The sequence below is a fragment of the Melanotaenia boesemani genome, chromosome 16 (genome assembly GCF_017639745.1).
Source record: "Melanotaenia boesemani isolate fMelBoe1 chromosome 16, fMelBoe1.pri, whole genome shotgun sequence".
NCBI lineage: Eukaryota > Metazoa > Chordata > Actinopteri > Atheriniformes > Melanotaeniidae > Melanotaenia > Melanotaenia boesemani.
In genome coordinates, this window is record NC_055697.1 from 25,035,427 (window position 1) to 25,062,117 (window position 26,691).

The 26,691-nt window shown below is 38.6% G+C and overlaps 1 protein-coding gene across 3 annotated transcripts in view; it reads left to right on the forward strand.

The window, feature by feature from the left end:
• slc8a1b (solute carrier family 8 member 1b) overlaps window positions 1-26,691 on the forward strand; it is a 148,646-nt gene that overhangs the window by 12,123 nt on the left and 109,832 nt on the right. For all 3 annotated transcript variants that reach the window (XM_042010409.1, XM_042010407.1, XM_042010408.1), the window contains exons 2-4: window positions 550-1,472; window positions 2,800-2,964; window positions 4,408-5,198. In XM_042010409.1, coding sequence (XP_041866343.1) covers window positions 594-1,472; window positions 2,800-2,964; window positions 4,408-5,198 — 1,835 coding nt within the window. In that variant the 5' untranslated portion in view covers window positions 550-593. The remainder of the gene's footprint in view (window positions 1-549; window positions 1,473-2,799; window positions 2,965-4,407; window positions 5,199-26,691) is intronic.

Below are 26,691 nucleotides of genomic sequence, written 5' to 3' on the forward strand. Positions count from 1 at the left end.
ACTTAATTTACAGGCCAGTATTAATGGACAGAAGTCAGACTGTTATCAGAATAAACCATTTCTGACTGTCAAATTGGGTAGAGTGAATTGTTATTGCTGCAGTATTGAGATGGGGAGATTTTGAAAGCTCCACCTTGGAAATCTTAATCAGAGTTCAAGAGTTGGAGTTTATCCTTGGTGTGGTGGTTTGAATTTGCAGCCTCTGAATAGCTATGTAAACATCTTATCTGGATATGTGTGTTTTCCCGTTTGTGGTGCTGTGTTTTAGGGCTCTTAATGTTTCCTGGTAAACTGAGATGCTATTTTAGTTTTTGCAAGCAAGGTGCTAATATGTTTGCAGGGTTGACATTAGTGTCAGCTGGGTTCTTTTCAGACAAATCTTTGCTGTTTTTTGGGTTTTAGCTAAAGTTGAAAAATATAGAAACCATAACTTTTGTTGCACTGTTGTTCAAAGTAGAATATTTCTTTCACCAAATGTTTGTTGTTCAATATTCCTGTTGATTTATAACAGATCTCATTTTTCTGTTTGTTTTTTTTTTCTTCTCTCAGATTCAACCTCCTGATCACCTCACCACAGTCCTGATCTCGTCAATATGGGCTGCTGGGATCACTCCACTCTCCTTTCCCCTGCCATGAGGCTTGCAGTTGTTGCTGTGGTCCTGCTTCTTAAACTCAATCCATCATTGGCTGGTGCCTCCCCTGAGCAGAGCTTGGGTGGCTCCCTGTCTGCGGAGCTACCTAGAAATGAAACTGAATGCAGCAAGGCGGAGCAGTGTGAAAGAGGGGTGCTCCTACCTGTTTGGGAGCCCCAAAACCCATCCTTCGGTGACAAGGTCGCCCGGGCAACAGTTTACTTTGTGGCTCTGGTCTACATGTTCCTGGGTGTGTCGATCATTGCAGATCGTTTTATGGCATCAATAGAGGTTATCACATCACAGGAAAAGGAAATCACTATTAAGAAGCCCAATGGGGAAACCACGACTACTACAGTAAGGATCTGGAATGAAACAGTCTCAAATCTCACCCTCATGGCTCTGGGCTCCTCTGCTCCTGAAATCCTTCTGTCGGTCATAGAAGTTATTGGTCACAACTTTAATGCTGGAACACTGGGACCATCAACCATTGTTGGTTCTGCAGCATTCAACATGTTTGTCATCATTGGACTCTGTGTGTATGTGGTGCCTGATGGCGAGACAAGGAAGGTCAAGCACCTACGCGTCTTCTTCGTGACGGCCACCTGGAGTATCTTTGCTTATATATGGCTCTACCTGATCTTGTCGGTGATCTCTCCTGGTGTTGTGCAGGTGTGGGAGGGCCTGCTCACTTTCCTCTTCTTTCCCATCTGCGTTGTGTTTGCCTGGGTGGCTGACCGGCGCCTGCTGTTTTACAAGTATGTGTATAAACGCTACCGCACTGGCAAGCAGCGTGGCATGATCATTGAGACTGAGGGCGACCGTCCGCTTCCTTCCAAGGTAAGATTGTTGTAAATTACAAAACTGTCATTACTATGACCACATTGTGTGAAAATGTACCTAATGTGTCGTTTTTGTAAATGCTTAAGGGTTTAATTTTTAAAAAAATTTTTTGTGCCATTTTGATATTATGCTTTTTACTTTTGGCTACCATATTGCAACAGTTTGACCATCTGAGGTCTACGGGGTAGAGTTGGTTGATGTGTACCAAATTAGCTTATGAGGATTTCTGTAGCAGGATAGTTACTTACAGAACTTGCACAAGGTTAGTTGTAAGATTAAAACAATTCCCCAGGTTTGCAAAATTATTTGAATGTATAGACAAAGCCAATTAGCATAACTACAGAAACTTCCATCGTGGCTAAGATTCCCATTGGCAGGATTAACATGGATGCAATTTTTCATCTGTTAATGGTGGGCAGGGATGATGCTTGGAATTGCTTAATACAAAATGTATTAAGTTGTCCTCATTTAAACATGCTTGAAAAGATAAAGGTCTCAAAGTAGGCGGAAGTGACTTCATTACCATAGTGTATTTATCAAACGCGTTACTACAAACACAAAACATTTGAAGTAAATCCACCTTTTCTTGTTTTGACTTCTGTGTGTTGATGCAGTACAATGCATCAATCAAATTTTCATTGTTGTAGTGGATAGTATATGTATTTGACACTTGTGGAAATCAGGAACATTTTTGGTTTTTAACAAATTTGGAAATGACCCCTGTTATAAATTCACACTGTCCTTTTTGAAATGATAAAAAAAATGGTGTTCCCCTAGTACATAAGTTTATTTTAACTCCTGGCGACACACATAGATAAGCACACATACAAAGAAAACAACTTGAATGAAACGGTGATCAAGACATCTCATCAATAAAATTGTCCTGAAAAGGAAAAACTTTAGTTTAACAGCGAGGGCAGCCATTTTTACTCAGCCTTAAAATAAACTGCAAATACAGTAAATGGCCATATCATTTGTCCCATTAAATCTGGTAGTGCTGCTGTCACCTTTTTGGAAACTTGAGCAACACATAAAACAAAAACAGACTTTTTATCGTAATGTATCTGAATCCTTTCAAGCTCAATTCTAGACTACAAACAAAATGTATTAAACTTGTCCATGGTAAAACATGGTTTGAGGGACATTCCAATATTTAGAAAAAATAAGGAACGTACTCCCCTTAAATTCACAAAAACAAATTCTGTCCTGCATTGCTTGTTTCATTGTTCCTTTTTTAAAATTAAAGGAAAGACTTCAAAAGATGACATCAGTATGTGAAACTAATTTAATTTAGCTTTTTTCTACATTTTTTTTTTTTTTTAAGGCGGACATTGAGATGGATGGGAAGATGCTGAACTCTCATGGTGTTGACTTCCTGGATGGTCCATTGGGGTTGGATATTGATGAGAAAGATCTGGATGAGGAGGAGACCCGCAGAGACATGGCTAAGATCCTGAAAGAGCTCAAACAGAAACACCCTGATAAGGAGGTTGGTAACAAAGTCGAAATGATGCATTATAACTTGGGTTGCTCTTCCTCTGCCTTATTTCCTTATTTCCTATAGAGGAAATAAGGCAGAGGAAAAGCAATCCCTTATTTCCTCCGTAGGAAATATGACAAAATTATCAGCAACAGATGATGCACCTTCTACTTTCATTTCAACAGTGATTATGGTGACATATGCAGCTGTTGTCTCATCACAGCTTCTTAGATAAATGTGATAAAGGTGAATCTAAAAGGAAATTACAAAGGGAAATGAACACCTATTGTGATATAAATGAATCCCCAAGGCAGTAAACTATTGGAGGCTTTTTATTTATTTTTTGTCTAACAATTGAGCCCTGCAATGTTAAAAACCATTTAATATAGTTATGAGAGATTACATCTGTGTGCTTTTGCAAATATGTCTCGGGTATGAGGCTGAAGAAAATGAGCCAAAAAGTCGTCACATGACATGAGTTAATGATTGGTTGCTGCAGCCTGCACCCTCATTTGTGTTTGACCTACAGTTCAGTTTCAAATTACTACCTACTTTTCAGCTGTTTGTGATAATATCGGCAAACTGCAATAGTGTTTAGTTTTTTCATACATAAATCCCATCTGGAATGAAATGTATAACAAGCAGAGATGCAACTCTTGACTGTAACCATGTTTATTTAATCTTTAACATCATTAAGCTAAATAATTCTAATTAGCTCACCTGACCACCCTCTGTGATCATTATCTGCAGCACACCCCCTTGGTGATTAATTCAGAGCTATTTAAATTAAACTAATATAAATGGAGAAATGTGTAAATAAAAATGATTATTATGAATGTAGTTGCTTTAAAAAGCATCAAAGAAATGTAATTTACTTTTCCCTCCCACTGATTAGCAATGGGAACAGTTTTTTTTTTTTTTTTTTTTTTATGTTAAGATGCTGGTAAGTGAAAAACCAAATGTAAATTTGCAATGATCTCGATTTTGAAAGTCTGGTCACGTTCACTTATTTATCAACCTAAGGGCTCTCTTTAGATGGTCCCCCACTGATGTTTGAATGAGATCAGATATAATGCACGTGTTCATACATCACTAGCCGACCCTTGTGGGTTGCTCACCACCAAAGTGATTTAAAAAGATGTATTTGTGGTGATGCTGCAAATGGAAGATATTGAGTCTTAGTTTTTTTGGTTCTTTCTGACTTTTTAAATGGACAGTAAACTGGCATTATGTTGACATTTCATAAATTGTGCACTTAGCTGCATTTTAATAAATTGCTGAGCAACTTAATTGGATCTCTGTTTAAGACAAAAAAAAAAAAGTGTATTGGTGGATATTATTCCAGTGTAATAAGGATCAATATTTTTGGTGAATAAAACCACTACAATGTGATCTAATCAAGCAACAGAAGAAACTAACTCTTTCTGTGCTTTTATACTATACTGTGACCAGGTGGAACAACTCATTGAACTTGCCAACTACCAAGTCCTGAGCCAGCAGCAGAAGAGCCGAGCTTTCTATCGATGCCAGGCCACCAGGCTGATGACGGGTGCAGGCAATATCCTGAAAAAACATGCCGCCGATCAGGCAAGAAAGGCTGTCAGCATGCACGAGGTTCGCTCTGATGCTGGTGACAATGATCCCATCTCTAAGATCTTTTTTGAGCCTGGTTCTTACCAATGTCTCGAGAACTGTGGCACAGTGGCTGTGAATGTGGTGCGGCGGGGCGGCGATCTGGGCAAAACGGTTTCTGTGGAGTACCGGACAGAAGACGGCACAGCCAACGCTGGCTCCGACTACGAGTTCACAGAGGGTGTGGTGGTGTTCAAGCCTGGCGAGACCATGAAGGAGATCCGTGTGGGCATCATTGACGATGATATCTTTGAGGAGGATGAAAACTTCCTCATTCACCTCTCCAATGTCAAGGTGTTGACATCAGAAGGTGAAGAGCCAGAGGAAGGCGAATCCGCTAACCACGTGGACTCTGTGGCCTGTCTCGGCTTACCGTCCACAGCAACCGTTACCATATTTGATGACGACCATGCTGGCATCTTTACATTTGAGGAGCCTGTTTGCCACGTCAGCGAGAGCGTGGGCACCATGGAGGTGAAGGTGCTGAGAACATCTGGGGCTCGTGGTGTGGTCATGCTGCCGTACAAGACGGTGGAGGGAACTGCTCGAGGTAGCGGCGAAGACTTTGAAGACACTCACGGCATCCTTGAATTTCAAAACGACGAGATCTTGTAAGTATCTTGGATACGTCTTTGTTTTAAATTAAGTATAAACTAGATTTGTTTTTCATGCAGTGACAATGTAGCAAATTATATTGCTGCTGATGTGAGAATACAAGGGTGATGGTGTGATGTGGTGGTCACAGTGATCTGTGTGGCGGACCGCTCACTGGAGTTGGACAAAATCAACAATCCCTTTTTTTTGGTATCCCTATTTACTTTTTTCTTCTTTTGACTAAATTGTTCTCCTTTATGCTCATCAACTTGTTCACTCTTTCATTTGCAATTCTGTCCTGCTGCTGCTTTAGCCCTCTGGTGGGTTGTTTATGGATTTTTCTACACTCTTTTCCTGCACACTCAGCACAACATGTTTAGCTTTTGACTTCCAGGAGCCAAAGTATTAGAAAACTAGGTTATTGGTTCGATGATCAATGGTGTTCATTTTAAGTAGATTGAATGTCAGGTTATGGAAATTGAATGAAGAGAATTGAAGCTTCTTTTGAAGACATGGGAAATGGAGAGTAGGTAGTTGCTGGAAATGGTTCAAGAATTTAAACAGTGGGGAATTGGGGAAATGCTAAACAGAACATCTATTTGGTCACCTTAATTCCGATTCACAAAGGCTTCTTTGAAGAAAAATATAGTTGCCCTTTTTGTTGGCTTTATACTGCGTGAGAACATCCCAGAGCAACCAGTTGTAGCTGGCTGGTCTTTTTGTTGTATTTTGTAGGTGAAAAGGTCTTGGAACTTAATTTAAAAACCCTGCTGTGACATGATGCAGCCTCAGTTTAAAGCTCTTCTTTACCAACGCTTATTAGATGGTGACTCATGGCAAGGGTTGTGATTTGTTATTTGACCACATGTTTGGAGGCTTTTTGACTCTGATCTGGCTCACAGCTGTGCTCTTCATCCTCACTTAACTGCAGGAAGTTAACTATATCTATTAGCTAGATGCCTGTACAGTAGTGGCCATGGATACAATCAGCTCCAACGATATTTTTATAGCACTTTAAAAACAACACAGTTGACCAAAGTGCTTTACAACAAAATAAAAGCAATAAAAACAATAGCAATAAATAAAAAGTATAAAAATCAAGATGAAATTTGATGGTCAATTTTATGGCTATTTTTTTAATATGGCTCATGGACTATTGACTGTTGTTGAAACTGAGACACAGCTAAGTAAGTTGTTTCTGTAGTGTAATATTTAAGGGGCAGTAATTAAAGTAACTATATAGTACTTTTTTTTTTTTCTTCTTTTTACTCAAGGTGGTGGTTTGTAGCAAAGATTACTATCAGAGGCTATACACTTTGGAATGTGACTGTTTCTTATGGATTGGATTGACTTGTTTTTCTAGTTGTCCAATAGATGACCTGTGTGGAAATGTTTAGTCATATGTTACCATGCAGAGCTGTTCTATGTATTGTAATTAACTGAGATGCTTTTTAACCAGGATGTGCACATGTATGCACATGTTTACACACAACACACATTCTCACTATAAGACATTGTTCATCACCAAACCCCTTAATTTTTTTTCTAATCCACAGCCTTAACATGAATTTGATGACTTGGCTAATCAACTCAGAATTTTGATTTATGAAGATACTTAAGTCTAAGTATTCTCATCAATACTCCCCCCACTGGCTTTTACACCAAGTCAATCCCAACATGGCAAACTAAATGACATCTGAAGCCTGATGATGAATGAACTGTATGATGGACTCTTAAATAGTGCCTTTTAAATATACTAAAGACAGTTTACTGAGGTACATTTAACAGAAAATAAGGACTTGTGCTGTTCAGTATTTGTAATATAATTTGAGTTTAGATTGTTTTTTTTTTTTTGGTTTTTTTTTTCCCCCAGTTGCTCATTGCTGAGTAGTTTGTATTAGAAACCAAAAGTCACAGCACTTGTTTTCTAGTTATTCTGTTTTGAGAAAAAAATCTGCTGTTTATATGTTAGTGGTGCCGTAGTGGCAACAGCAGCTAAAATCTAAGCTGCGTACAGTCAGATTTGAAGCTAATGAAATATGAAAAATATTTAATTAATCCTCAGGAAATTGCAATGTTTGTTTTTTAATGAATAATTATTTATTGGAGGATAGTGACTTGTTTTGTAGGGTGATGACTGCTGGCAGGAATGCACCTTTCTGCTTTGCACTGGACTTAAAGAAGCCTCTCATGGAACACTTTGTCCTCAGTGTCCATTATTTTTATTTTATTCTACTTTATTAATCCCAAGCTGGGCAATTCTTCTCTGCCTTTAACCCATCCCTCTGCCTAGTTGCTCCTAGCAACTAGACAACTAGGATGGCAGTGGGCTGCCAGATTCCAGCGCCTGGGGAGCAGTTGTGGGTTAAGGGCCTTGCTCAGGGACTCAGTGGTTTTCACCTTAGTTGCCAGCCCGGGGACTTGAACCCAGGTTCTCCAGACCCAAGCCCACCTCTGTAACCTAGTGGTTACTGGAGGTGGTGCATGCATCTTGTGCAAGCAACATGCAGGCGAAGTGGTAGCTTTTTCTTGTGGCAAACTTCATACCATAGTTTACACCTCTAACAGCCAAGACTAAGTGTTTTTAATAATGCTTTATTTGAAATCAAATGATGACCTGCTCTTCCAGTTATCTTTCTTGCTGTGTATATTCTTTGTGTTTAGAGGAAAAGACCCAGATCCACACTGCCTGAAGTGAAATGCATTTCTGCCATGGCAGCACAAATTGAGAGAGGCCATTTTGTAACTAGAAAAAGTTTGATTCTGTGTTCTTGATGTCTGACTGTATCTACAGAACATATCACATATCAGTGCGGTAGCCCATCAGCAGTATGTAAATGGATGATATGAAACAGCAGCATGGCAATCTGGAAACACATCAGCTATTGTGTTATTTATCCCCTGGGAAGATCAGCCATTGTTTTAAAGCTTTTGGTGTCACTGCATCAAGAGTGCATGTAGATGAGGAAGCAATTTTATGTAGCAAATTCAAAAATGGCTTTTGTTGTTGGACAATGGGTTGTCTAAAATTTCATTTTACTGAATTTGTTGCCTTTTTTGCACATCAGATGTGTTTACTTGGATGCAACCAAATGATTTCTAATCACCACTTGGGCTGCAAATGAGAACTGAAACCGAAGTCTCTTGGTATAAAAACTTAGTCTTGTCTATAGACTCTTTATACTCATGTGCAGATATTTGTTTAGAGACAATATTTAACAGCAGACATAAATTTAAGTCATATCAGAGCTACTGTCTACTCTGCCCATAACCTTTTTTAATTTCTGCTGTAACACTTCTACAGTAAAATCTTTTATTTTTGTATACAAGTTATCAGATGTCCATGTTCATAAACACACCTGCAATAGCAACTTTGAAAACAGGGCAGCTTGTCTTGAGTATTTCCATGCACAACTTAAATAAGTGATGTAAAAGGTGTTAAGAGCAACACATTTACTGATTAAAACTAGACAATTTGATAAGCATATCAAGCTAGAGGATTGGCTTACTTTTTAGGTGACTTGCTTTAAAGTCTTGATCCTAAATTGTAAGTTTGAAACATACATATTTACAATTTCCTGTGTATATGTTTATTATGGCTACCTCCAATGTCCTGCATTTGTATGGAATATTATATGTGCATGTCCTCAAGTTAATGCTCCACAAACATGACTATTGAGATAATCGGTAGAGGCAAATGTCACAGATGTGCAGTATCTGTTTTGTTATTTTTTAATCAAATACCACCTACAGCCTTGCCTTTGTTTGCTTTCGTTTTAACATCAATCAAATAGTATTGTTCTTTCTCCCCATGCTCATTGTATACAACCTGCAAATCTTTAAGTTCTGTGTGGTCTGCGAGTTTGATTGTGGATCCTCCAGTTACTGACGTTACCCAGGCAAGCATCTGAATAGGTAGGCCAACAGTTTGAGGTTAATTTGGTTATTGTTAATTTTTATTTTGTTTGCTTTTTAAAATATAAGATACATTTGAGGGATAGTTAATATACACAACAAAAAAAATCCTTTGGATAAAATGTCTTGTGTTTAAAAATGAATGCCATTAAATTACAGCCAGAAAATGATTGAATTATGGCTGGATGCAACAGAGGTTGGGGCAAGTCAGTTGGATTGGGTTCAGTTTCTTGAAGGTGTTTCACTCTTGAGTTCTGATGCTTCAGTTCTAATGGATATGGTTAGAGATTTCACTTAATTGAGGTCTCATAAATGACTATTTATAGTTCCATACTTGAAACTACTGTAAATGTGAAGGTGTCCTCAATCTCTTTTGGGGTAGCTGAAAGAATGCTATTGTAGGTTGAAAAGGTGATGCCTCAGTCCTCCTTGGCTAAATGGAGGAGGAGGCGTAGACTCTAAAACACAAATGGTTTCACAGACTGCTTAAGTGAAATCCCACTATCTTTATCAAAGTTGAAGATGCTCTTGGGGTTGAAGAGCAAAATATCCACAAGGAACTAAACCCTGATCAGTTGACTTGATTCAGCTAATGTTGAATGCCATGACTTGAATGGACAACCTTCAGACATATAGTGATGGAATTTTTGTATAGAATATGCAGGACTAAACCTACTATGGCATAGTAATTTGCAATATTCATACACCATAAAGGGCTTTTTTTGCCTTTTTAAATAGCATTCCTATGGAAATGCAAATGATAAATGGGCAGCTGGTGCATAAATATTTTCCTTTTTTTCCCTGTAGACAAAGAACATGGTGATATAATGACTAATCAATTAGCCAATTAGTTGAGCCATTTATTTGCTACTTTAGAAACTAATGGACATTGGCTGATTATCCCATTGTTTCAGCCATCAGTTAATTAATGGGTCTGTGGTACAATATTTATGATTGCCTTAGGGCATGATTTCAGTGTTTAAAACTAGTTGGAACTGTTGCATTGCTGATGGAGTCAAGAATAGTTAAGCTTGAATGACATGACAGTCTTGAAAGGTGTTTAATAACCATTTAGACTTTGTACTTAAATTGTCATTCTTTATCAGGTGAGAACTAAAGAAGAAAAACACACCCAAGCAAACATTTGGTTTTCATTTAAATTGCAGTCTGGACTGCCCTGTTTTCATGATGCCCGCACATGATGCCCACTGGTTTGTATTGGGAAAAACTAACATCAGTCATCCACTAAAATCAATAAAAAAATGTCTGATCTAAATAAGATTGCATGCAGGCTGATTTTATCATAGTTGCTCTTTTTTTTCAAATGAGTGAATGGTGAGTTGAATAGTCTTAGAAAAGTTTAGTCAATCTCATCTTTCTGTAAAAGGCTTTGTGGAGTTTCTGTTTGATGGCTTATCTGTCATGTGTATGATGGCAAGTACGTGCGAGTGTATGTGTTACAACTGTGTTACAGCAATGGGACAAGCACACTGACAACACAACAAGTATTTAGCACCATCTTATCTGATTCTGTCTTTAGTGCAAGTTGCACAAATGACCAGCTCTGCCCTGCATGCATGTGTGAATGAGCTCCGTTGAAATGATGTAATATACTGATAAAGATGACAAAATGGGATCATTTAACAGTTTTTTTTTTTTTATTTCAATTAAATTCAGCTATTGCTATTATAGTTATTGCCCCTTATTGCATTAAGCTTTGACTTGATTCCCAGTGGTATTACTGTGATAGGAGTAATAAAGTAAGTTCTGTTTACTGCTAGCCTGTTGTAACTACATATTGTCCAGATCACAGTAATTTGAAGTGCTGGCATTCCATGTTTTTTAAAAATGCTAAATCAATCAAAAAACACCAAAGGGCATTTTTTTTTCATCCCCAACTCTCTATCCTTTTACTATTTGTAAAGTAAAACTAAAATTTGATTAGCTTCTTTAGACTTTTTGTGTTGTAGAATTATACAAATTCAAACAAAAAAAAAGGGCTGGGGTTGCTGGATTTTCTACAAGGTGGTGGTCAAAGGCACTAATGTTAATCTAAAGCCAATTAGAACAAAATGAGCAAAGATAATTGAACCATCAAAACTGCTTGAGATTTCATTAATTGTATGAAATTTATTAGCACCCGTTACATGTGACCAGTAAGTTGGTGCTAATCATCCATCTGTCCGTCGTCTTGCTGCTTATACGGGGTCAGGTCACTGGGCAGCTGCCTAAGCAGGGAAGCCCAGACTTCCTCTTCTCAGCTACATTTACCAGCTTGTCCAGGGTCGATCCCAAGGCGTTCCCAGGTCAGCCGAGAGATGTAGTCCATCCAGCGTGTCCTGTCCTGGGTCATCCCCGGGATCTCCTCCCAGTGGCACATGGTCGGAATACTTCACCAGGGAGGTTTTCATGGGGAATCCTAACCAGATATACGTATTACCGACCTTCTTACCCTAACTCTGAGAGTCCAGCTACACTGCAGAGAAAACTCATTTTGGCTGCTTATATTTGGTATCTCATCCTTTCGGTCACTACCCACAGTTCGTGACCATAGGTGAGAGTAGGAACGTAGATCGACAATAAATCGAGAGCTTTGCCTTTTGGCTCAGCTCCTTCACCATGACAGACCAATGCAGAGTCCGCATCACTGCAGGCGCCACACTGATCTGCCTGTCTGTCTCTTGCTCCATCCTTCCCTCACTCTTTTGCAGCTACAGACCATGGACTCAGATTCAGGGGTGCTGATTCTCATCCCAACCTCTTTTACTTGGCTGCGAATCGCTTCAGCAAGATCTGAAGATCATGGCCCGATAAAGCCAACAGAACTACATCATCCGCAAAGAGCAGAGACCCTGTCCTGAGGCCATTGCTTCACACTTGGCAACGAATCGCACCAGCAATGTTCCTAACACTGTCCAGCTTTATCTCACACTTTTTAAAACTGTCACAATTAGTGATAAATTAAAAGGCTAAAGCATCTATAAACAGCTAGAATTGGGACACCACTTCATTATGGCCGTTGTGTCACCCTGTTGATTTAAAGAAATGGATTAGGAGCCACACCAAATAAGCTGGTTCTTTTTCAAACGTTTTTTTTTTTTTTTTTTTTTTTTTTTTTTAAACCAGGTTTTATTACATTGTGGCATGAAACGTTTGCTTAATCTTACTGACAGGGTAAAAGTAGCCAGAATCTGGCTTGTTTTAATCTTAAAAGTTGAAACACTAAATGCTACCTTTTGATACATTTCATAAGATTACTGTTAAATCCACTAGTGTCAACTCTGTTGCATGGTGTTATTCAGAGCACTTCCTTGCACCTTAAGAGGCTCTATTTTTGTTATGGGTGGTCCGGATGGAATTAGCAGACCACTTAATGCAAAATGGGCCAGCAATACAGTTTCTTTTTCTTTTTTTTCTTCCCCCAAGCTGTTGCATTGGCACAGTGTTTCTGAGCTGAGAAACAGACAGGTGAACGAAAATTCTACAGTGGATTATTTTCAAAGTGAAATTTCAATGGTCAATAAGACATATTTATGGTAAATTTATCAAAATGTTGACGTGAATGATGCATACAAAGAGAGATTTCAACACCGGTCCGTAGATGCACACATATAGTCGATGACACACATTCAGAACCTGGCATTCATTCTGACATGTACCTTATGACCCTGTGAGGTAGCAAATCTAAACAAGCACACTAATTATACAATTTCCATAAACAGGCAGCCAGTGAAGAAACATGGTACAGTTGAAAATCAAATTAGGCTCCCTCCCACACATGCACGCACGCACATGCATAAAGAGCAGACTGGGACTTCACACTCCAGTAACCAGCACAGATTGGCCTTTCGAGATGCATGTTTTGAAAAGCTATAAAAATGTGGGATACATATGTTTTTTTGTTTTTTTTGTTTGTTTTTTTGTACATAAACATTTTTTTTTCAGTAAATCAGGTTAATCATTGACTGGTAGTGAGGTTTAGCAGATGAATACTTGTCTTGATCACTGTATATTATAGAGTCAGGCATGTGTTTATTTAAGGAACAGTTGTTACTGCAGGCCAGGTCATGCTTATAACGGCTTCCTGTGTAGTCTCAAGTATGTGTCCAGAAGTTTCATATGACCACACTCAAAGGCGTGGTGAAAAGCTGGTCATCACTTGGAGTGCTTGACATGATGATCGTTTTAGTATGGGATGATGGCATAAGATATCAGTCATTCTTTCCTGGAAGCCATCCATGCTGGTGTACATCAGTGAAAAAGAGAGCTTAACAGAGAAATGGGAAGCTGAGCTCACGTTTGTACATCCAGTCTGATGGCCGATCACCGCTTGAAGCTGCAGTGAATGTTGAATGCAAGTTTTTATAAAAACTGTGGACTCAAATTGTGTGTTTGCAGCTGTGTAGGGGGGTTGGCTCAGAGTATTCATGAAGAATGCCAGACAGAGGAAGAATATTAAAAACAGACTGCATACCCCTTACATACCTCATCCTTACCCCTACTGTGTGCAATATTAAGCCTGTTATGTACTCTTCAAGAAGCAAGAACTTTTTACTTGTTCTCGTGGCCACAAGAACAACATCCACGCGATGAGGTGGGGGACATCATGCGGATTGTTCTAGACATCATCTGAGCAGAACTTCCTTCTCTGCTCAGAAGTATTGTATGATTGGCGGACATTTGAGGTGGGCTTAGTTTACATGGAGAAGGCGTCACTTCCGCATTGCTGCTGATGTAAGGTTGAACGGATAGTTTTATTGAACAGCTGATCGAGGTGGTGAGAATACAAATTTTAATACAACATGTGGCAAAGACACGGATACCACCGCCTTGTCACAGATAAAGTTAAACGTTAAATATGAAATCACCGGGTTAATTGTTCAGTGCACATAAAAACATGAACTAAGCTTCTTGTGGAGTATAAACTGACAGAATCAAAACTTTTTCTTGTTCTCAAGAACAAACTTCTTGCTTCTTGCAGAGTATATAACAAGCTTTAGTCAGTGTTCCCATCTTTTCAATGGCTGTATCAACATCTGCGATAACTTTAACCTATAATATGCAGGTACCTAGTCTTAATTGGAAGGAAACAAATAATTACTGCCAACACAAACAGTTAAACACTTCTTAACATACTGATTTCAGGCCAGCATTGGGTGGTAATGAGGCTTTGAGGTTTGTGGGACAAACATGCTCCCATACACACCATCTCTCTGTGACAGCAGTATCATTACTAAAAAATGCTGAATTAATTAGTGGAAGAGGATAGCAAGTATTGTGCAGAGCCACATTTTTTTTCTTTTACAAAGGACAGATAATTAAAATTTCACATGTACTGGCCCTGCTTGTATTGTCTGATTTTAAGTTCTTTTGTGGCACCAAAGAATGAAACAAGCAGTAACACAATCTCTGCTTGAAGCCCAGACACACAAACCCACACAGGCTGCGCTTTATGAGGTGTGAAGGTTGCGTTCTCATGTTACATAGAACATTGTAATAACACCTCTTTTGGCAGGAGACTCACACCTGTTACCGTGTGTGTGCGCTTTTCTCAAAGCATGAGATCAGCTGTGTTTTCTTGCTGAAACAACTTCAGCAGTCAACTGACTGACACAAATCAGCTCTTAGTTGAAAAATTAAATAATTCCTTTAGTAATTTTGTACAGTTTCTGGTAACCGCTTCGGTCTGACTGTACTTTAGAAAATGAAATTTGTTGGACGAGTTAACTGATTACAAAAATTAGACACTAATAGATAAAGGCAGCAGTCATGTGAAAAAGGAAGAAGTAAAGTTTATCATGTGGGCCCCAATAGACGTCATGGCATTTGTCATCCCACTTTCCACAAAAGTCAGCTTTCCTCTCCGACAGACTGCATTTTATTTTCTCCTCCTTCCTCTAGAAGGAAAAATTTTCACAATGCCTCATCAGCCCTGAAACAGCCCCAATATGTCCCTTTTTTTTCCCTTTTAAAGTTGTTGCAGCGGGGATGGTAATAAGAGAAAGGAGGGCAGGTCAGCAGCCTGACAAATGAGCCCTAACCAGCTGCCTCTACAAAACGCCATCACCTTGGCAACTGTTGGGATGGAGGGAGAGACAGGGATGCAGCGAGTGATAAAAGACTCGAGTGAGAAAGATGAGAAAAACCAGGTGGTGTGAGGTAAAGAGATGAAGAGCAGTAGATGGCGTGAACAGATGGGGAGTTACGTTGTCATTATTTATTCTTCCTGCTACATGCACTCTGATGGAGTTTGCTGATTTTTGATTTATCAATATAAAGTGCCGTTCAATAATCAAACGTGGATGCTCGGTACTGCTGAACAGAGTTGACGCAAATGTTGCGCAAACAAACTTCATTACTCTTACTGTGCTTTTACTGTGGAATACAAAATGCAAATAAAATGTTTTGAGTAGAATTAATCATCAGAGTACCACTTGAGTTTTTTATTTTACTGAAACAAGAGGATACTTGATGCTTGCTTCTAACTTGTTCATCATACCTTGACGGAGCTGACAGTCTAGAAGCTGTTTTTGTAATGTTTCCTTGATTTGTCATCAAGGATGCCAACACTTCATGTCCTCAATGAGGTTTTTCTCAGGTCAACAGGCACGTTCAACCACAATTTTTCTGTAAATGCCTGTAAGCTCTACACTCCAAACTGTCACAATGCAAGTTGCATGTTAAAGCAGGAAAAGTAACGCCTTATTTCCCAACTGATTCAGTGGCTGCATTAGAAAACACAAAAGCATCTAGCAGCTCAATTTTATACTTTTCTGTCGGCTGCTTTACCAACCAGCTCAGCAACTTCAGTCAATCCAGGCATTACACAGCTGATTTGTTGTAGTGCTTCACAAATGCACATCTACCAGTTTAGGCCTTTTGAACAATGGGTAAATACAGCTGATCCCTCTTCTTACATTTTTCTAGGACTTGGAACACCTGCTTTCTATGACATGTGCTCATGCAGACTAAGTTTAGATGTTTTAATTTTGGACAAAATAAAAAAAACATTGACACATGCAAAGAACAGAAAACACTGAATATGCTTGCTTCAAACTTAGTATTTACGTTCCAGAATAAACCTTTTCTAAAAATTATGTATTGCTGTTCATGTAAAGCATAAATGTTAAATGAGCAACTGAAGCTCAGATGTGTCACTTACAGTAGTAATGGGAAAGTCATGTTTTCCATGTGCACAAACTAACTGGGACTCTGCAGATGCATGTGGGCTACAATTTGTACCTTTTTTTGGTCATCTGCAACATTTTCCGTTCGTGGAGATGCAATCGGTCTACAGTAAATTGTAAAGTGTGGATAATAATGGTTTTCCTGCGAAGTCTCCCCTCATCACAAGGAGCCATGTTTTTATCATTTCATGGAAGTTTTTCTGGGTGATTGTGTAGTTGGCATCCACAGTCCACATGGTTTGTGTAGTATTTGAACTTCCTGCAACTAGTCGCAGTGCAGAAAGACCCGGTTAACCCTTGTTGACTGGTGAAGATGTTTGGATCCATTACCACACAGGCATCGCTGCCAAGTGGAGACGAAGCTGAATTTTCTTTGAGATGCTCTGTACAAAAATGGTGGAAAGTCATGAATTGGATTGTAAACTCCAACTGAATTAACTTGTATGTCAATGGTTTCTGCTCAGTGGTTGGGTTTATCTAATGAGCCCCTCATGAGTACAATTATAGTTTTCCTACCCATTGTTTTGAATTTCTTTTGCAGAATGGAGTTTTTAGGATTGAGAAATTGGTGAATGAAGTCATGGTGTTACACCCGCACCTGGCTCTGCCACGGACACACCCACTCCTGCCATGCATCATCGCAGCCAATCTCCGGAATACTACCCAGTCACACCTGTAATCAATCAACTCACCAGGCTTCAAATACTCCAGCTCCCCACTCATTCCTTGTCAGACCTAGTTTCCATACTGATGGACTTTCCCCACTTACCCCTTTTACCGGTCCCTCATTTCCTCTGGCTGATCTCCGGACTCTAGTTTGTTTTCCTGGCTCACTGAGTTCAGTAAGCTTCTCTGTGAAAGAACTGTGTTGGAACAAATCTTTGATAACCTTCTGATCTGTCTTAGTGAGGTCCTTCAAAACACACGGAAAGCTCTGGAAAATTTGAAAAGGTGTTTACAGCCCCTGTTTTTGAAATTATTACAACAATCGATTCCAGTTTAACAATTGAACAGATTTATATTGTCATTAATGGCAAAAACATTACTATATAGTTAATACAGATTTATAAAAATACCCTGAGTCTTTGGGTGTATTAGTCTGCCAATCACCAGTGTCTAATCGCTCTGATTGGTTTGCAGACCAGATGGATGGCATCTTTAGTCAAGTATTGGTTTATGGGCCAACACGGTGCACTCACTGTAACCCTGAAACCACAGAGCTCCACCACACAACAAATCCCAATTTAACCCTCGGAACACTTTCTAGTTAGTTTTTCTGTTAAACAGCCATTCCCATGAATAGTCCGTTTGCAATTCCAGAGTTTGGGATTTCTGATACAACATGTGTACGGTTTCATTTTTTTTTTTTAGATTTTTCTGTTTTCTTTCTTTGTTCAGAGGTGTTGTCAGCTTGCCTGTTTGATATTTCAGGGTCATCTTGTTGCAGTTTCTTCAGACTTGACACAAATAACCACACCCACCAAAGTGATAAAAAAAAAGTGTATCCCCTCCCCCAAAATCTCTTAACAGTTTGTTTTCAGACACAAAGCGCAAAGGAAACTAGATTCTTTGAGTAGAATTCAGCAACTGAGTACCACTGAGTTTTCAATTTACTAGAACAAAAGGATTATTTGGCCTTTCCTCTAACTTGTTCATCATGCCTATACAATGCTGACATATTCCACAAGCTGTTTGTGTAACATTTCCAAGGGGTAACCTGAGCCGTGGCTCATGGGCTCAGTCCTGGCACATATACTTTGTCATCAGGGATGCATAACACTACGTATCCTCAATGAGGTGTATATTTTACATTTTTTTCAGGTCAATAGGCGTGTTAACTCACAACACCGCATTGAAACACAATCCAAAGTGAGAGGCCCAGATCAAAGCAAGTAAAGTTGGATAAATAACCTTATTTTCTGAATGATACATTAGACTTTGGAACAGGCAAAACGATTTCATGGATATTTGTTTTGTGCTACTAAACTTAAAGGTGTGCTTATGTTTTAGAATATGCTGCTTCTTTTCAGCCATACATGAAGCTTTCCCCTCAAGAATATTTTTATCACATTCCTTTCACTCTTTGCATGTTTTCAGTCTGGACAGACATGGATGTAAACTTAGACTTGTCAGCAGAAGCTACAATCGGCAGGTGATTATCATGACAGGGCAGTGGAATTTTCTCTGTAAGCCTTACGGAGAGGAAAGCAGGACTGTTCCAATAAACTCAGAGGGTTTAATCCTGGCAGGGTTCAGAGAATAAAGCCTGGTGTGAATGTACACAAACACTGGAACTAGATGGCAAGTTTTCAGGGAGATTTTAGAAATGATGTACTCTATTGGGGAAATAAAGCAAAAAACAAACTGGACCACCACTCGAGAAGCAAACGTCATTAAAGTCACAAAACTTGACTGTCTGCCTCCATCACCTTGTTTGTTAAAATAGTAACTCGTGACTCATGCAAAGTGATAAAACTCAACATTCTGATTTAAAGATGTGACATCTCCATACCTCTTGCTTAGCTCTGTTCATCTGATCAAGTTTTTTCTCCCCCATGTAGTTTAAATGAATGACTGTGATCAGGGTAATAATGTTTTGTGGGGATGGGCTGTTTATCCTCATTTTCCAGACACTGCAGAGGCAGAAAGACTGCCAAGTGTATGCCCGTGTGTGTGTGTGTGCATAATAAAATTGGCAGGTCAAGTGAAACGGATTATTATTGTTTGTGCTGCATCATTTAACTTCTATGTGTTAAGCTTTGTGTTTGTTCTGCTGACACTTGATATGTGGCCCCCACCACCATTTTTTTTCTTTAAAAAAGGCTCAGATCATGGTCAAAAATGCTATCATTAAATTCCCCCTGGTATGTCAAGTATATCTGGACAAAGACCGGTCACTTCTAGAGGGAGAACTAAACTTGAGTTGACAAGCCAATGGTGTTTTCAAAACTAAAGGGAAACTTAAAAAAAAAAAAATCTAAAGGGAAACTAAATGTTGCCAAATTCTGAAACTATTCATAGACTCCTTGAAGGTTCAACAGAAACATGAGCATTTATCACACCTGTACATTTTTTTTTTTTTGGATTCCTGTTATTTCAGGGGTAAGTATATTTGACCTGTGACCTGCAGTCCTGCAAATTTCTGTTTCCCTGGTCATATGCCTGACTAAAATGAAATGATTCCAACAGCTTATCAAGTTCTCAGTGACTCATTTGAATCAGGTGTGTTGATATGGGAAAACATCTAAAACCTGCAGGACAGTGGCACCTTGAGCACTAGAATTTGAGATCCCTGGATTAAAGTGTCCATTTTTGGGCAGTGTGCTCATATCAGAGGTTTGATGTGCCATTTGAGTGTGCACTTGAGTGTTTAATTGGGTTAGGAGGGTAAGGCAAATCACATTTGTGTCCTTAAAGTGAGGAGCACATTTCCCACCGGTAAACTCTGTGTGAATTCATGCATGTTTCTGATTTACTCATTAACACACACTCGCATGTAACACTTTGGCTTGGCTTGTCTCCCCCTCCCCCACCTCAGAATGCTGTTCTCTTAGCGCACAGTTGCTGCTGGTAACCGCAGCAATGGCTGGTGCAGTGTGCGGTCAGACACTGCCAGTTGTAGTAAAAGCTCAGACCATTTAACGCTCTGATGGGCCTCTCTTTCCACTGCTCTTTTTGTCTGCCGCTTATTGTGCTGCACAGAGACGGGGAGTGAAGTGTGAAGAGGAAAGGAAAGGGAGAGCTAGAAATCAATGGATGTAAAGAAAAAGTTGACTTACAAAAGAAGTGTAAAGAAATGAATGTAGGAGTGAGAAAAAGTGGAAAGCGGAAAGTGACCACACAGAGATGGACAAATGGGAAAAACGAATGCACTTCAACCACAACAGAGAAACAGCTGATTGCTCTGTATTCTAAGACTGAACAGTCTCTGTATACAGTAGTTTTCATCCCTGTTTCCTCTAGTCTTTACAACTGCATTCACAGGCATTTTCACTCATTTTCCACTTGTATTCATTTATCTTTTGCATTTAAAAGCATCCATATATCATGATCAAACCAATTATGATCAAATAAATTAAAGCTTAAACAAATGGAACCAAATTGAGACCTTATTTGCTCCTATTGTATTAAAAGGTTATGTGGATTCTAGGGCTGCAACTAATGATTATTCTGATGGTTGATTAGCCACAAACTATTAAAACGACTCATCAACCAATCGGATTATTTATCTCATTATTATAAATGGCTCTTTCAGATTTTCAGCTTTGAAATCTTGCATAAGGTTATGTAAGTCCCACCTTCCTCCTCTTTAAATGTTCGAGCATTGCAGACGTACTTCTGTGGTACGCAAGGTCCGCTTTACAAATCTCACATGTATTTAACTTATTTTGTAAGTTTAACATGAAGTTATCCCAGACTTTTGACATCCTCTGCCTCCGTTTTGCTCCCTGGTCCACCGCCATATTTTTCCCCTGGCGGATTTTATTGTGCATGTGTAGCTCTCAGCAGAGATAAGAAACGAAGACAATGTCTCACTCTGTAGTTTTTTCTTTTCTTTGCGCATGTGCACTTTGCATCTCTCAGCAGAGATAAAGAAGACAATGCCTCACTCTATAGTTTTTTTTTTTTTTTTTTTTTTTTTTTTGCCGACAATAGTCGACGGGTAAATTCATTGTTGACTATTTTTATTGGTGACTACTGAAATCATTGCAGCCCTAGTGGATTCAGTGATATTAAGCTTATTCTACCACATGGTCCAGACTTAAAAACCTTGTTTCCTGTCCACAGAGGATTGATTTAAACATCTATCCCCTATTTTAAGCAAACTTTCACACAACCACTAAATGCACTGACACTTAGTACAGCCATTCATAGTTCCTAGGGGGCTACTCATGATCTCCATTTTTTGCTCGCTTTCTTTCATTGTAATAAATAGGGGCTTGAAGAGAGATGCAGCAGTGCTAATGTCCACTGCAATGTAATCACACACGATAAATAGATTAGACCACTTAATTGGAATTCTGCTTTGGGCAACTTTGTAAACTTCACCTATCTTTGTTTGAAGATTCTCAAGTCATCCCTGGAGTGGAGTATATCAGGCTGTACTTCTCTGTTGACCGCATGACAGCATTTCTTTTCCCTTTCGTCTCCCCCTCATGCAGGCTGCGTGACCATTCTGTTTACAGCATGTACACATAGCCAGCATAGTTTTGGTCAGATGGCAACAAGGGAAACTTTTTCCAAATAAGGATTAGACCAAGTTTGGCCACGACGGATGAATACTGATGCAGATGAGGTAGATCATGGAAGGAGTTTGGTTGCAGACCATCAAGGAGAGAAATATGTTAACCACTTGATAACACTTAGGGGGTTGGTGGAAAGAGATGAATATTTAAAATGAATTAACTTTTTTTTTTTTTAAAACCTGAATATAATTCCCTATAGCTGTGTATGTCTCTTTGCTAACTTTGTATTCAATAGGAAGAAAAAACCAGCGTTTGCATTGAGCATTTGCAGCCACACTGGTGCTGAAGGTGACATGCATTTTTACAGATTAACATTTTATTCTAATAAACAATTTCAGGGTTGCCAGGTCACACTGTTCGAGTTTGTAAACAGCTGTTGAAGAGTGCCATCTCAACAACTAGTCTTCCATATTGGTGCTCCAGAATCCAGTAGCAGGGAGCTGAAGTCGTCCTGGGAAGTTTCTGATATAAAACTGTGCAAACGCAAACAAAAAAAAAAAGAGACCTGCTTGAGAAAAGGAATTCCCTTAACATTCTGTATAGTACACAGTTTAAAGCATCATGTGTTGCATTTGATTTTCAAAATTGGTCCTAAAATAAACGTATGACATTACTCTAATGGAACAAAATGTTTGTTTCATATTTCATGCAGGCTCCCTTATGGAGAATTATGTTAATGAGGGCATCAAAGAACATTTCAGCAGTACTTATGAACATAAAGTGGAAACTGAGGCGATGAATTTTGCACTTTAAAACTGGATGAAGAATTATTTGTACAGGAAGCCATTAGTTTTGCAAACAGCAACTTTCATCAAATTTCAATCAGTTAAGTACTTTGCTCTATATTTGAATTTATTAAAAATTTAACAATACAATTCTCCAAAGGGAAATCATATTGCAGGGTATAAATAGAAGAAGAAATAACTAAATAGTGAAATAAATTAAGTTGACAAACTTTAGCTGAGAAAAACCCATAGTTGAAATATCCAGATCTCTCCATGAGTACAGTGGGTTGTTTGTAGCTTGCCAACAACTGAGCTGATGTTGCCTTCAACATTGAAAGGGAAGGTAGCTGAACTTTCAATAAGCAATCTGGATGGAAACTTAAAGTTAAATGTTCAGTATGACAGATGCATAAATGGCCTTTTTCAGCTCAGATCATCTTTTTTTTATAATTGCTCTGTCTGCAGTCTTATAGCTTGGAAACAGCTGTTAGAGTTAATTTTTCTGCAGCGATGTCTCACTGAAATGCTTAATGAATTCCTGATATTCCTCTTGTGTTCTCACCAGCCCCAAACTCATCCGTTTTAATTTGCTGACAATCTGACGTTCCCCACAACGATCAAGGGAAGCAGTAGTTTGAATTTCTGTTTCCATTTTACTCCTCCCCTACATCTGAGATGTAGCTCACTAAATTTGAAGTCTTATTTTGGGCATTACTTTAGCATTTCAAAATCTAGCCTGCTACTTTTGCATATAAACAACTTTTCTGTTGTAACGTGAGGCTAAAAAGCACCAGAAAAAATGTTCAGCAACACATTTTCCAAATCAGTATAGAAAAGATGAGAAAAAAATTTACAGAAAAGTTTTTGTTGAAAATCTGCAGAGGATACAGAAAGAATGGAACTAATGCTGCTACTACTGCAACAGGCCGCCAGTTGTGTGGAACAAGTATTTTGTCCAATTTGATAATCGTGGTGACTTTCCTTCTTTTAATTTGAATTTCTTTATTGCATTATTAATGTTAACACTGTTTTTGTAATTTTCTTGGTGTTGTAACTATTTTCCATGCATTTTGGATCATGTCTCTATTATTGTAAATATTTTGTAGAAAAATTTAATATTTAAATTTTTTCCAGTTAACATTTTTTTTATTTCAATTGTATTTATTCATCTAAATTTTTTAGCTGCTTTTTTGCTTTTAAAACCTGTGAGTCCCATAATGGCTTCTACCTGTATATTTTGTATGCAGATCTCATGAAGCCTGTATGGTCAAATCTCTGTTGCCCTGCACCAGTAATCAATATTGCATCAGCTGGAATCTTCTGTATGTTCCTTGCATGTCACATTAACGTCAAAGTGGAAATCTTGACCCTCTCTGTGATTTCAGGTGAACAAAATGCCTGCAGATAGACTGTGCTGGGCACTGTGATTACCAAGAGGACGATAAACTGATTTGTGGTGCTTAGTGGCCCATATCACTGCAAAGGATTTTATGCAACAGAGTGAGACCTGTTTGGAGCTTATAGTGGAAATGTATATCTGATATTGGTCACACTGGACATGGTCTCACACACACATACACAGCCACTATCCATGCTTCTGATAGCTGTGCTGCTCATTGCACAGTGAGGAAAAATACACCATGCTTCTTGGTTGAGTGCAGTGCTGGACTGAACACACAAGCACACACTTATACACACACTTGCTGCAGCAACTGCAGTGAAAGCTAATCTTTGCAAGCTCTACGGCACAGAATCCTGGAATTAGAGAGATCTGAAACCAGTTCATCGGTCTCTTTTTCATCTCTCTTCCCTCTGAGTCTTCCTATAGTAGTTAAATCTGTTCCTGTATTATATCCACATGCTCTCTGATGGAAAGGGGCTGATCAGGAGAATCTAGGTCCTGATCTGTGATAGATTTCACCCATTTTATCCACTCAAAGCATAAGGAAGATTTGGTTAATAGGGACGAGGAACAACCCAAGTTTATATATATATATACTGTGTGTATGTATATATATATATATATATATATATATATATATATATATATATATATATATATATATATATATATATATATATATATATATATATATATATATATATATATATGCCTCAGATACCACGTTGCCTTTTCCAATTTAAAGGACCAGTTTACACCCAGTTTATACACCACTTCTTGTCTTTATGCAAATGCTTATATTCTGCAATATATTAAAATTAATCCATACTTAATGGTTTAGCAGAGCCATTGTTGTACGCCACTCCTTGATACCAAATTTAAGAAGGAATGTTCTTTGGTGCAGTAAAAAGCTTTGTCATACCATGAGATGAATTTTCCAGGTAATCTGTGACGACTAGATGTCCCAGTTTGCCAAGGACTGTGTCCAATCTGTGCATAATTCTAGTTAGTGGCTGAACACTAAATCCAGTGTCCTTTTTATTAGTCTTTTTCTAATCAGTCAAAAAGAAACTCTCTACTTCTGATTGCAAAGGTTTTATTATATAGATATTTTTGTTTTTTAAAATGGCATTAAAAAAATCTCATGGCTTTCACATGACCATTCACTGGTTATACCGCTGGTTGTACACATTGTCATAAATTGCTTGAATGATGGTGCTTGTCAGTTCAAAAGTAGTATAAGCACAACAGCTAACACAGTGAAGGCCAGTAGTATCTCCAAATTTTTATGACTTATTGTTAGTCAAGGTTGTTTCTTTCAGCCTTAAAAAAAGTCACATTGTAGATGTAAATCAAGGGAAGACGTAGCCTGATAAATGGTGTATTTGCATCATTGCTTCTAAAATTCTGTACTTGCCCATCGAGATTAAAAGTCAAAGAATTTTCTTTAATCGAGGTAAGCATCATTTCCAAATGTTTTATGGTTCCAAAGATGAAGTAGGGGTGTATAAACTAGACGGAAACATAAGTTTGAAAATAAAAACATTAAGATCCTGATCTTTCTGCTTCATTGTCTCTCCCACTATATACAACACTGTCTACTGCAGGCACCAAACTATCAGCTCCAAAACAAAGAGGTGAACTAGAGAATGAGTTTTTGTTTATATACTGCAGTTTCCAGTCTAATAAAATGTCTCCTGAAAAGGTTGAAGTGTGGCGACGGGTTGAATGTGATAAATGGGTGTGTGTGTGTAAGGATTCAAAGGAGTCGAGCAAATCCCTGGATTTGTGCCAGAATGTCTGGTGACCTCAGCTGCCCTCTGACTCAACAGATGTGGATTGCTGTTATAAACCCACCAGTAAACAACTGCTTCATATGACTTTGCCTTCCTGCTTATCTGGAAGTTGACACACTCTTTGATACTAATTTTGATGAAAATGTGACCAGCAACTGTACACAATAACAAATCCAGTGCGGGTGTGGTCTCAAAATAGTAGATGTACTTTGTTGTTCCAGTTGTATTCTAGCTGACTACAAGCAGTTTTTGAAAATTGGCACAACTTTGTACAAATTCTGAACAATTTAGAACTCTAAAGACAAATGTTTCAGTATAAAAATACATTTGCTGGTAATAGCCAGATCATCTTGAGTGCATTTAAAATGGCGTGATGCACATGTTTCCAGCTGTGGGAGTGAGGTAAGCCCATTAGAGGAAAAGGAGGGCATGCAATCTCCAGAAGAGCAACAACTGAGATTTGAACTTGAATTCTTTTTGTTGCAAGGCAACATCTGTAATTACCACAAAACTGTGAAACCTCAGCTTTTATGTTCTCATAACTGCATGTCATTAAATGTATAGCATAGTTATACCTGTGAAGTTAAAGACGGTATTTACCTCAAGGACCTTTTTCTATATTATGCAGGGCATCATATCATCATAGAGAGCTGTATCATTAGGAATAGAAATACTAATTTCTTGTGTAAGCAGAGATCCTATCCATCCTATATTTTGATTAAAACCAGCAAAAGATTTGGCCCTGAATCAGGAGGGATGCTCACTTCAAATAATCTGCTGTAGAATTTAATTCAACAAACATATTCTCAACACATACCACTGTTGCATGTTTAATTTGGAATTAATTTTTCCGAATGAAATAATTCGGATTTAAAGTATTCTCCTTTGCGTTTACATAGAAATGGTAATTCCAAATTGAGGTTTACGTGGAAAACATTTTATCGCCTTTATTCAATTCTGCCTAAGATCTGGGGGTTGGGAAGGGTTCTCATTAGACATGGGGTGGCCGTGACACATTTACGAGTACTGCAAGAAAACCAACTCCAGTTCCTGCTTCTTTTCTTTTCGGCTACAACATATAAGACCACATAATAACCATTTTCCATTTGATTTTGATTCTAGTTTTGAGGCAGCAACTTGACACTAGTATACTACTTCACTTCCGGCAGCTGAGGAGGAAAACGGAGATAGAGTACCGTACCAGCATCACGACGGGACAAGGGAACAAGCATGCGCAGA